This window comes from Saccostrea cucullata, unplaced genomic scaffold (genome assembly GCF_032062105.1).
Source record: "Saccostrea cucullata isolate Sc308-1 unplaced genomic scaffold, CSIRO_AGI_Scuc_v1 ctg795, whole genome shotgun sequence".
Classification (NCBI taxonomy): Eukaryota; Metazoa; Mollusca; class Bivalvia; order Ostreida; family Ostreidae; genus Saccostrea; species Saccostrea cuccullata.
In genome coordinates, this window is record NW_026918012.1 from 509 (window position 1) to 14,509 (window position 14,001).

Below are 14,001 nucleotides of genomic sequence, written 5' to 3' on the forward strand. Positions count from 1 at the left end.
TTTAAGGAGAACGTACACCATTATTATCACCTGAAAGGATATTACATTTACTTAGAAATTTACCTAATACTCAATTAAAGAAAAATTCAATAAATAGAATTATCCAAATCCTACCTTATGTATTACTATGTCCTCTTAAGTACTGGGCAAATCGCTGTTTGAACCTAAGAAGTATTAAGATGAATTTTAATATTTTATTTAACTCTACAAAAAATATATCATTACACGTAGATCTTCTGCGAACAAGACCAAAAACGTATTTTAAAATTTTAATTTCAGATAGAGAATGTTTCGAATTGAAGAAAGACAGTTCCTTTGAAACTGGGTATATCAAAACCTTTTCCAGCGAATCTACTCAAACAACTCTTGCAAGGTATGACGATCTTACAGTACTTACTAATAGCCATTTTGATAATGCATAATATGTGAACTTTATGTTCCAATAAATCAGCGTATTATTTATGTGCCTTTATCTATAACATGTTTCAGCACTGAGGGTTGCTCAGGATTCGGATGTCCTGCAATTACGTTAGGTTTTGCAGTGGGAATCGCAGTAGCCGTTATACTACTTATTGCAGCAGTTTCAGTGTTTGTTATTTACAAGAAAAAAAGAAGAAAAGATGTTAAAAGTTCTAGTAACCAGGAAAGACACCCAAACAAAGAGACAGATTCCAAAGGTACGTCCAATGCCAAATATGTTTTGATTTTATATTAAGAATCTACAATACTATGTAAAGTTGATTCTTTCAAACTGATAAATTTCACAAGAGTATTTCTACCTCTTTCAATTCTTTCTTTTCGTAGAATTTATGTAAACGAACTTTTTCACATTCTTTTTCGTTTGAACTTTTATTTGAATTTACTATTGAAATACAATGTAGATGATACACTTTTCTCAAGTAATGTGGTGCGTTCTCTATATATGTAAAAAAAAATACTACATGTACGACTTATATTTGTACTTTTTCATTTTTTGGACTTTTTATTAAGAGACTGATGTCTCTCTAAATAAAGTGGCCAAAGGGTATTTAGCTTCGAAGCACTGCGTTCTTTTTCTTTGCAATTTAAGGCCCCAGTTCAGTATATTTGCCATATCTATCATTTAATCAATCAAGAAAAGACATGTATCCTCTTCTCGTGACAACAGATAAATACAAAGAAAATCTCATCTCATATTTGTATCACGTGTGCAAAAAGCTTTTTGAACTGATAATTCCGCTTTTATGTTATAGAAGTCGTTTTCCATCCTTAATTTTTTTTTTGTTTCGTCCCCTCCAATAAAGTAATTTCCAGTCAAGCTTGTTTTATAGAATTCCTTTTTTGTAACAGCAATGTTACAACGCACTTTGAAAAATTACGCACTTTAAAAAAAAAATTCAAAGTGCGTTAAAATTTGGGACCAAGCTAACGCACTTTGAATTTTTTTTTCCAAAGTGCGTTAATATCGACCATAATAACGCACTTTGAAAAAATGTAAATGATTGATCAATATTCCTTCAAATAATCGGTATGATAAATAACAGATCCTGGTTTGATAACTTTTTTATAATAAAGTCACTGTAGGACCTGAGATATTGACGGTTTAAATATTTAAGGTTTTGATAAAATAAAAGGAAAAATAAAAGGGTCTTGCAAAAAAGAGTGACGATTGTTTAAGTTTATTAATTTGTTTTTTTTTTTATTCTAGTCTTTGATAAATAGATGTAAAGGTGTATAGGGGACACTAACAGAGGACAGCTTCGAGCAACTTAGCGTTTATCATAAAAAAGGGGCTAATTTGATTGTTCAAAAGTATGAAAATTTTTTCTCTCATACGTTTTACTGTACTTAAAAATTTCTAGTTTTCATCTGTTTTAATTAACTCATTTATTATTGAAAGTTTTCAACGTCATACCAGTTAGGTAAATACATAATTATATGAATGCTTTAAGTATAGCATAGACATCGAGACTGGGCGAAGGACCAGGGGAGGGGATGGGGGGTAAAGCCCCCCCCCCCCACTTATTTTGAAATGATATAATTATACATCGTATAAGCATTGAAAATGCAACGTACCCTTTTTAGGTTATTGCTCCCCTCCCCCGTTTGTTACCGACACCTATGTATTGGAAAGATAAAGATTTGGACTGAGGGATCTTATACCCGTCTTCTCCTCCTTTCGACGCGGGAGTAAATCAATTCATTTTTGAGGTTAGGTTTGGCTTAGTTTTTCGAAAGATAAATAACAAATAAAATCTTTCCATGACTAAAATATGATTTTTTCTTCAAAGTGCGTTAAGTGTCTCCATGGTAAAATATATTGATGTAGACTCTTAACGCACTTTGAAAAAATTTTTCAAAGTGCGTTGAGTTGGTCCGAAATTTAACGCACTTTGAAAAAAATTTTCAAAGTGCGTTGATTTTGTCCCAATTTAAACGCACTTTGAAAAAAGCTTTTCAAGGTGCGTTGCCACAAAGCAATATGGGTTTGATGGAATGAAGAAAACTGCCACTTTCAAGAAGAGCTATATGTATAATTGTTTTTTGTTTACACAATCATGAAAAACAAAACCTGGCGAATGTACCCTTTTAAATGATATTTACTGTTCTCTTAATCCGATTTTACTTCTAATTTAAGATTTCTATGTAATTTTTTTCTACTCAAGATTGTTCTTCTTAGACTGATTATTCCTTGATAATTCCTTAACTGATTCGGTATCCCAAATAACTTTCATTTTGTTTATAGCTTATTCTGCTTTTAAGGCTTTTGAAGATAAAACTAGAAGATTGAAACACGCTATCCTTTCCCAGCCTTAAAATACTTTTCGATATATTTCTGAACAGTGTTATTCTTGTGTTTTTCTTTGTGAACATGATTTGCTTTCAAAAAATATTTTCAATGATATTTCTCGATTTTATTCAAATTCTAGGCCACAAAAGTGAAGGTTATGAAGAGGAAAACATCACACTCGTTCAGCATGAAGATACATTTAAAGGTACTTTTAGCCATTTATTTTTACTCTTTACTTGCAGTCATAAAACTCTTACTTGAAGCAATTTTTTATACCGTTCGTAAACAGATTGGCTATAAGCAACTGATTTATTTAAAAAAATCATTGTTCCATGTGATATATTTTAACGTTGGTTCAATATTAGATTTCCTACCTTTTCTTTTGATTGATTTTCATTTAAAAACAGTTGCAGCATTTACAATAAAATCTAGTTACTTTAAATGAATATTATGAAATAATTTTAGATCTAAATCAAGAAGTGAATACGTTCCATGATCCACTCCACGCAGGTTATTTTTCAAGAACAGGACAAAAACGTAAGTCTTATCCACTGAAATTATATGCAGTTTTTTTTTATGGAAGTTGTCCTCAACGCCAATGATGAAGTTAAATTTAAACTAATCATAGCGACTGCAATCGAAAGGAAAATTTCAACTGATACATTATTATATGATTCTCGATCGATTTGTTTTCAGTAATATTTGTTAACATTGATTTTAATATAATGCTTCAGTTTCAAATATATTTTATTCATTGCAATGGATTGAAAGGCAGGCATATATGCCTATGATCGTTCTCTCCATAAATATAATGCTTTAACGAAAACAAAAATTCTTCCATGTGATTTTTTTCTCCAAAATTAGATACTCCATACATTCCAAGTACCCACGATTACAGTTTTACTCCTGAAGAGGAAAATCCTGCATTCCTTGAATATACAAGCAAAAGTATCAGACTGCTCTCCTTTTCTGGGTTCTCACCGCAGGAAATGGTTGAAAACTTAGCTAGTGCCGGCTTTTTCTATGCAGGTAGTTTATTCTTCCTACATGTAAGCATTAACGTATGTGCACATAATATCGAATATGCTTATTTGTTTTTATATTTTTTTATTTATAAGAAATCAAAGTTTTTTTCCTATTATTTTCATAGGTTATGATTCCACAACAACTTGTTTTCAATGTGGTTGTGAGAAGGATGATTGGAAGTTGGGAGATGATGCCATTTTTGAACATAAAGGGCTCAACAGCAGATGCCCCTTTGTAAGAGACACAGAAAATGCAAGGGGGAAACCAAAATTTAGTGTAAATAAAGAAACATGATGAATTCACATTCTGAACTAGGAAAATAGTCTACCTAAAGAACACACAATTGGAGAGAGAGAGAGAGAGAGAGAGAGAGAGAGAGAGAGAGAGAGAGAGAGAGGGGGGGGGTATTTGATTTTAATATTCTGAACTAGGAAAATAGTCTACCTAAAGAACACACAATTGGAGAGAGAGAGAGAGAGAGAGAGAGAGAGAGAGAGAGAGAGGGGGGGTATTTGATTTTAATATCTTCAATTCTATTCTATATGATCTGCAAATTGTTAACTTAAACAAATTGAAAAGCTGCACCTGGTTGTATGTTTGAAAAAAAAATATAGTCATTAGTTTGTTAATATTTAACGAACATTCGAAATTATCCATTTTTAGCACAAGGGTTAATGTTAATGGTGAATAAATAGTCGAAGTATTTTGAGACAAAAATGAACGAAATCCAATAAACAATTTCAAAGAAATATTTTGAAATTACAAAAATTTAGCTTCATGTACTATTTACAAATATTTATCAGCTGCAACTAGTAATGTATGCGAAATATTGTGTGCATTCTCAGCCTTACTTTAACACTGAGGTTATGGAAACCTTGCTATTGATGACTTAATGCTTGAATACATAGATCGTGCTTTAAATTCATATTCTACTTAAATAAAGCAAAATTTGTAATCATATTAATTTTAGTACATTAACTAATGCTTCTATGAAAATGTTGTAATTCTGGTTTTTAATACTTTTTAAGCAGCATATATATAAAAAGAAGTTCAAGTAATAACTAACTTTCTGCAATGATTAGTTTTGTTGCTTTTACAATTTAAATTGGGTCACCAGATACTTAACGAATATCCAAAATGGGAATAAATCCATAAGGAATTTTCAAAACGTATTTACTGTTTATTTTTTGGGTGATTTGATTTCTTTAACTTGAACATATTTTCCAAAATCAAATGTCGCATGTTAAATATCTCCATTACCCAGCAACAAAAAACAATTTGGTTTTGAACAATATGTCAATGAACAATTGAAAATGACGTGTTTTAATATAAACATAAGAAATACATCTTTGGGAGGGGTGTTACCAGTAAATCTTATATATATTTCATTTCGAAAATTAAAACAACATTTAAAACGTGAAAAAGACATATTTTGGTAAAAAGTAAATACTGAGTTTTAGTAATTCTGAACTAGGAATTGTTAATTAGATTGGCTTTGGCACGTGGACACATTGACCGAAATTAAGACAATAAGTTTTACTGGAAATATTATCGTAGAAAAGAAACATTGTGCAAGATTTACAATTTTTGTTTTTATTGTTGAGTATTTAAGGTACTGAGTAAGGCTTTTTCGAAAATTAGTTATAATAGACACTCCTCAGCGTAAATTTAGCTAATGTAGAAAGAGTTATCTTTGCCCTGTGTTATTTTCACGATTACAATAGATTATGCCTTGTTTTAAATACAGCTCTTCGAGACTTTTTTAAAGAGACTTTACTTTTCTTTGAATTGTCCCGTCTTCAATTCGCCCATCTGTGTCAAGGACAAAAGGGCGCTAAATTGGAGGTGTAAGTATCCCTGTATACAGTATAAAACATCAGTTTAATTAAGTGATCTTTTTTTAATTCCATTTAAGTATTCAATTCTCTGTGCTTAAATTTACAAAGAATTTCGTATCTTTTATCACCTTAATTCAATTTTTTTTTAATTTTCTTGAAAAAAAATATATACATGTAAACAGTAGCAAGAAAATATTCTCAATAACCTACCCTTAAACAATTTTATGCTTAGGTTACAATAGTGTTAAGGAAATTTTTTTTTTTCACCTTCTTATTTGAATTGAAACAAAAGTAAAAGAAAAGCTTTTTGTATATTCAATAATTGCTATTATTACTGTATTATTTTTTTACTCACTGATGCTTAAAGTGTTTACGCGTATGTCATTTGAATAACGGTTTCAAGTAAGGAGAAAACCAGCAAAGTCTCTTTCCTGATCCGTATTTTAATGTTGTGTGAAACTTTATTTCAATGCAATTCGATATTGTTTAATAAAATATTTAATTTATGCTTTAAAAAGCCTGTATAGTTAAATAATCCTTTTGTTAAAATTTGTTTCATATGAAAATTACTGGTAACCATTCTGTGATAGTCATTGTTTTTGTTTTCAATTCTAAGTATTACTTTTTTTCCCGAGAAAACTTTTTACTGTCGTATTAAATTTTCGTATTTAATGTTTCTTTTCGGCACATGTACTAAAGAAATGATAATTGTGTCTGTCCTTATTTCGCTACTTTTATAAAATGTGAGAGTCGGTTCTTTTTAATATGTCATTACTGTAAAAAAAAAAAAGGCACACGTTGAGTATTAGTTATTTTAAATTAGAACAAGTTTCACGGAAGGGATGTCTTTAGCATATATCAAATTTCTATTATCATATTTATGTAATAGGGGTTTTCTATTAGTATTTGTTGAACAAGGATATATGTTAAAATTATGCAATACTTTGAACTTTTTTGAAAATAAATTGTGGCATTCAACGAGCCTTTGTGATAGAAAATCCAATCTGTACATATATCGTATATAAAACATGTCCAGAAAATCTTTATTGTAAATTATTATTTGACACATGTGCTTATGGTAATTAGTACTTGTTGTATTAAACTTGAACCTTTATCTACTTTTATAATTAAACGGATTTCTATACATTTGTACATTTCCTAATAATATATCTTTCTGTCGCGAACTTTATCCATTTATTTGCAATCTTTTCCAGTTGAACGAAGAAAAGTGACCCCGTAAAATATTTATTGGAAACCGCTTTTCTCAGTAGAAATTTTACTCCCTAGTCGGTAAAAAGAGAAGGCCTATATTTTTGTAGAGATTATGGCTCTTTGTGGATTGTAATGACTTCATGTCATTTTAAATACAAAATCTTGCTTTGGTAGGCATATTCTTGACATGCAAATTTATACAAAAAGTCCTTTTAATAATTACATATATCAAGTGTTAATCATAAAAAAATAAAGTTTGAATAATAAAATCAAAAGGAATCTACTATAATTTTAATCAAAAAATCGAAAATGTTTTGTCCCCTTTCAAAGAAAAAAAAAACAAGGCTAAATGGGGTTCTATGACAATAAGAGCAAGACTAAGCACATTGTCGAATCTGTTTATCACATTTAATAAAAAGAGTTTACAGAATTGTCATTTTCATTTTCGAAAACGAAGTTTTCCTACCTTGTGTGGAGAAGAGTAATATAAAATAAAATCACTGAATAGTTTTCATAAACGTAATCCGAATTCATTTAACTCGTCTTAACAGGAAACGAAATTTTGCATTTTTAATAAAATTTTTAACAATATTTTGGGTTTTCAAGGTTTTGTACCTGTTAATCATAAGTATTGTACTAAAATGCCGGGGAGATCCTTCGTTCTTTACCGGATGTGATTCCTATATTTCCTCAAAATGATTGATTTTCATTGCTAATGCTGGAAATTCTCGAAATAAAGAAAGAAAAGAGGTGTGGATGCAAATGTACTCTATATAACGACTCCGGCTCATGTGTTTCAATAGCATAAATGACAGTTTCTTGACCGGAAGTCCAAAAGTTGCTACACTACGCCATGTTAGAGAAAATTCGACCGCAGTATCTATAAAACATTCATTTTCGCTCAGATTAAGATATTAATAAACATAATGCATGGTAGAAATCGGGCTGCATTTGTTGTATATGGCGGACTAGCACAATTAAATTTAATGCTCGGAAGAGGGATGTTTTAAGATTTACCGGGTATCTGTTTATTTCTAAGATCTAAAAATAACATTTAATGTTTAAATGGAGCATTTTTTTTATTTTGTCAATTTACTTTTTACCTAAATGTATTCATTTTTAAGAAGGTTTTTCCCCGGCATTTTAGTACAGTACATATGTTAAGCTTCAAAACCTTAAAAACCCAAAATATTGTTTAGATCTTATTTAAAATACAAAATTTTGAATTCTGTGAAGAGGGCTAAAAAGTAACTTCCGGTAATGGAAAGAAATTCATTCAACCGTTAAATAACTGACTTGGCAAAGAAAAAGATGTCCTAACTTTTTTGGTACATAGTTATAATCTGTATATAATTTTCACTCTAAAATTAGAGTGTTGCGTTTCTATTGCGGTGAATATATAAAGTTGTTTATCATTTACTATCGAAAAAATCGACAGGTCCCTTTTTTGAATATGGAATTTTACTTATCGCATAAAAACCTTCTTAACACAGTTCGTATTTTATATTCTTAAAGTGAAATACATTTTTCCTTGAAAATATGTGATACATTCGCCTGGTTCCAATTTTATGCAGCCTCCATTTACTTGGGGAATTAATTGATAAAGTTTAAAAGGGAATCATATCGCTTTTGTTCGATTTGAATCTGACTATAGGTTTTCAAAATATCCTCCGCTTTTGTCTCCATCATTCAGATGCATGCCCTTTTCACACATACAGTGCAGGGAAATAATTTTGTTACAGCATCAATGCTGATTTTGGTGCTTCCTATGCTTGCTGATTTTGATGCTTCCTTTGCTTGCTGCTTTTGATGCTAGTTATCCTTATCCTGATCCTGGTTTGATCCTTATCCTGATGCTGGTTTGAAACTAGGTCAATGCTAGTAATGCTACCGGAAGTAGGATTATCCTGCCGGAAGTGGATAATTCAAAAACAGCATCGCTATTTTAAGCCATTAAAAATAATTTTTGGGGTAACTTTTATTTGTAATATGTATTTAATGACTTTCCTTTATCTGTTTTCACTTTTTACCGAAAAAATTAGCGATTTTTAACGAATTTCGTTTTGTCGTATTGCAATCGTAAAGAAACAAAATGGCGACATAGTGGAAGTTGGAAGTAAATCTTCATCTTGCGAAGTTATTGTAACATAGTTATTTGATATTGATTGCAGCTAAAATGCGATGATTTATCCTTTTTGTGATGCGATTTCAGTAGGTGAAATAGCCCTAGTGTGTGCAACGTGTAAGCATGGAAACGTGATGGACAATGAACATGATGAAGTTTATGTCAAATCCAGATGAAAATTTATTGCGTGTCCTGTGAATAATTTAGCGAAAATATTATGCTTTAGCCTAAATGGAAAAGTCGTAATCCAAGGAACCGATAGATCATCAGTACAGTCACTACAACCACTCAGAGGGTATGTAAACAATGTTTTTTTTTTTTAAATAAGATTATATAAAAATGGTAAAGATTATGTGTTACAAAAAATCAAAAACTCAAAATTCTGAGCGATTAAGGCATTTAAACATGGTAAACCCATGTGATTTTAAAGGTCAATTTTTACAATTGAGTAAAAAATAAATGATTTTTTTTTAATTTAGAATCTGCAGACGCAGTATTCTGTAGTTAATCTACAAAGTATCAAGTCAAATTATACATAACCCATTGTTGCAACCATGGCCAAAATGTACAACCTTCTCCCATTCTGACCGTGGTCAAATGAGAAAGAATATTTTGTAGCTCGATCATTAGTATTTTGTAGCTCATTAAAATACTGACCATTTGCAAATAAAGCAAAGTAAGATATTTTACTTTGATAATGATACCCAGTCGCAGCGTAAGAAACACTGTTGAATGAATGTAAATTGTTCATTTCAACTGGGATGGAAAGAAACCCATGTTTACTTACAATGTCATATGACGTCACAATAAAGATTGAGGCATCAAGATAAAGATTAGGAAATTTTTTGATCAAGCAGCCACGAGCAGGAGAGCTTCACGCTTACAACAATGTGGTAATGTACATATATAACCTGACCGACTGATAACCAAGTCCACTCAAATGTACTTCACTCTAACGTAGTACATGTATTTCAACTTTTGAACCAATCTAGAAGTCAACTCTTAAACAATAGTATGCATGGTTACGGATTTTATCTTTGCAGTCTTAGTTAGGCTGTTCCCTATCAAGTACTGTCCTGTGTCTAGTTTACGAGTAGAATATAGATTGTACTTAAAAGGCTTTAAACAGATATATAATTTTTTCAGAAGGCAGATATGTATCTGTCCTGATATTTGAGCTACAATACAATGTCAATATGTATCAAATATTTGAATTGGTCATGTTCATCAGGAAGTCTTTTTTTGTATTGAACAAGATGTGTTTGTGAAACACTGTGCGGCTGGCGGTAACAAAGTTAAAAAAAACTGTTTTAGCATATAGGTCACAGTCTAGGTCATAAGGTCATTGATCTCAATGTCGTTTGAAAGAACTTTATTAGTGAAATATGCATACCGAGTATGAAGTCTCCATCTCCTATGATTCAAAAGTTATGGTAAAAGTTCGAAAGAACTATTTTAAGCATATAGATCACAGTCAAGGTCACAAGGTCATTGAAGTTGGTGTCTTTTGGAAGAACTTTTTAAGTTGAGTACGCATGCCAAATATCAAGTCTCTACCTCTCAGAGTTAAAAAGTTATGGCGAATGTTCAAATTGACAATAGACAGACTGACAAACAGCTGAACAGATAAACAGACATGACATAAACAATTATCGCCTCAGATCTATCGATCCGGGGCACAGACACTTGTTTCTGTAAAAAAATTTTGACCCATAGTATAATAATAACATACTATGGGTCAAAATTTTTTTACAGAAACAAGTGCCTGTGATCCGGGGGCATAAAAATTTTAAGAACAAACCATTTCTTCACAATTATTTATGAATAATTTTCATTTGATTTAAAAGAATAAGCTGTATACATGGTATATCCACTGTAAAACAAAATTATTTTATATAAGTGGTGAGAATTATTACTGGTATGTATTTTATGTAAAAATTTTGATTTTAAAATATGTTTATCGTATATAATTTAATTAACACAAAATATAAGTATAAACAAAAAAATGCCTTATTCTTTTTGCGATATTTAAATATTTTTACAAACATATTGATATACGTGTACTTAATCCTCACACAGAATCTTTATTATCGATTAATCATTTCAGCCTCAATGGCTCCTTTTAAATTTTACTGGAGTTAAAAGAGAAAAGATGAGTGTTTGAAACTGTGATCATTTAACTTTGATATTTAATAGCCAAATTATGTTCAAGTTGTAAAGTTACTTATTGTCATTGTGCCCCTATTTCATAGCATAAGTTTTAGTAGTCAGTGACAATTTATTTTCTTTTACCTGTAAAAAAAAATTAATTGCTCTAAATGTGTAATATTAAATAATTTCCTCCTCAAGTTTGTATTTTGTATATTTGTGTGATGTACACATGACTCACTGTATAAAGTTAACAACTGTAGTTAAAACTGTATTATTAGCATTGTTTTTTAATATTTGGCATTTCTTGAAATTAACCTAATTAATGTTTCATATTTTTCAGGCCCATGACAGAGTAAACAAAGCAGAAATTCCTCCAGGATTAAAGTATGCTGGTCTTCTCTATGGACCTAAATCCAGCTGATGAAATTCTATCTGTTAAAATAGTGAAAATTCAAGCCAGGAACTTCTGTTAATCAGACAGTGGCATAAAAACCGTTTTGATGATGTGCGCCAAATCCATTGATGACATACATATATACATTTTAAAGTTATCTCCCACTTAGATCTAAAATGAAATGGACAGAATTTAAAGTTTAAAGTGGATTTCAAGTGATTTGTGTATTGTACATATTTAGATATGAGATGTATGTAAATAGAAATGCATCCTGCTCTTTTGTACAATCTTACAACTGTTCATGATGATTGTCCATATATAAATTGATTTTATAGAATAAATGAAAACATATATTTTACAATATAGTGTGATGTTTGTTTTAAGTATAATGTACTAATTGAGAGATACATGTTTATATGATATTCTGTCCAAGTTGTATTTTTAGTATATACATTTTGAAAAAAAACTACTTCCCCTGATATTTTATTTTTGAGGACACCAACATTCCATGTAAATAGGCAATATTTCTGTTACATGTAGTATTCTTATTGAAGCTGAATGAAGCATATATAATTCTTAATTGCATTTTCATGAATACTCTAAAAATAGATTTTTTAGATCACTTGAAAAAGAATATCAAACACTTATTGATGACTGGTAAAATTTTCACTGATGTGCCAAGATTAATGAATGGTAATTACAAAAATAGTAATACCGGTGTGTCCTGATTCATTTAATTCTTAATATTTTGAATATAAATAAAAACATTTCGTTATTTGGATTTAATTCATTTAAAACTTCAATTGGAAAATTCCATATTTATAAATCTGCAATAAGAAACTGAATGTGAGGGTAACACATTGTTATGTAGGGTATTTTAGACTGAAGTAAATCATTTAAATACACAGAAAAATAAGCTTGTAGTATTTTAAGTGCCTGGGGAACACATTTTTTGACATTTTAAAATTATGTTCACTATCTATAGGATTTTTAAACCAGTACAGGGAATGAAAATGACTCCACCATCAGCATGAATTCATTAGGCCGAAATCAAAAATACTCTTGTTTCCTTTCACCCGTCCTACCCTACATTTTACCCTCCGACCCTAAAAGTTTTTATTACATTTTCATTTTTTGGGTTACTATTTTACTAAAGTTGACCAACAATATTTACAGAACTAATACATCGTAAGTGTACAGGATACCTTTACTTTATAAATCTTTTTTAACTAACTTTCTTGTTATTACATACTATATGTTCTGGCAGTTCTGCATTCATTGAGTTTTGAAAATAAAATTTTTTCCCAAAATAAAATTTTTTCCCTACCTACCTACCCTAATTTTTTTGGTCAGGGGACAGGAAACAAGAGTATATTTTCTTTTGGCCTTATAGCATGTTCGTTATAACCATGTTTTACTGTGTAGATATTTCTTCCCTTACATCATGATACTAGAAGTGTAATAAATACATTTTCCTAATTGTTTAAGCCAGTAGTTTAAATCATCCAATATTTATATATGCTCTAGTGTACCATAGATTAAGAGTTTGCTGCTAGCCAGATAATTCTTTTCATCTTGATGATATACATGTGAAATTAAAACTGTTAAGGGACTTCGACCCTCAGCCAGGAAGGACAACTCTTTAATCTAATTCAAAAAGTCTTTAAATGAAGCTCGAAAATTAAATCTTTTCATGCAACAGTTGTCATTATATGCCTCTCAATGTGTTTCAAGGTTATTTGAACTTCTCAGAAAGGTCTAATTAAAAGTAGAAATTTTTAGATACCAATGTTTATTAACATGATATGAAATTAGAATTGATTTATGGAGCTTTGCAAAGAACCTTGAAGCACATTGAGAGGCATATAATGAAATTTGTTGCATGAAAATATTTAATTTTCAAGCTTCATCTGAAGACTTTTTGAATTAAATTATAAATTAAAGAGTTGTCCTTCCTGGCTGAGGGTCGGAGTCCCTTAAGTACCGTACAAAACAAATTTCACAATTTTGAAAATGAAAACTTAACATGAAATTTACATTAACATTTTCTATCCATTTTTCTGTTCTGTCTTAATTAAGCGCCTTGGTAAAATGTTCATTTTCTGAAAAATTAACAAAATCCTAAATCATCTTTACCAAATTTTTCTTCTACCACTCCTTAGAAGCTAATAGTGCTGTATTAGGGCACAATATATTTGAGGTAGGAGACAAAATGAAGATTATTTTATGTTTGTTGTAGAACAACAAAGTACACATGTAAAATTTTAACTTCATGGAAACAATAAAAACAAAATTTCCAGTGTCTAAAAATTACAATTTATTTATAGTCAATGCCAAGTTAACCAATGAAATTATAATATAAATGAAATTACAAAGTGTCCCATAACATCTTTTAGAATTTTATGAAATTGTGTAATCATGGAATTATTAGATTAATAGTTTTACAATACAGTGTATGTCCCATATTCACTCTTTTTCACTTGTA

The 14,001-nt window shown here is 30.2% G+C and overlaps 1 protein-coding gene across 1 annotated transcript; it reads left to right on the forward strand.

The window, feature by feature from the left end:
- Positions 1–279: 279 nt before the first annotated feature.
- Positions 280–4,187, forward strand: LOC134232720 (uncharacterized; the record flags this gene model as incomplete). Its single annotated transcript, XM_062714735.1, has 6 exons — positions 280–373; positions 490–677; positions 2,910–2,975; positions 3,236–3,307; positions 3,635–3,799; positions 3,921–4,187. Coding segments are annotated over 6 exons (755 nt in total), but the record flags the coding sequence as incomplete, so codon positions are not given.
- Between the last annotated feature and the right edge of the window lie 9,814 nt (positions 4,188–14,001).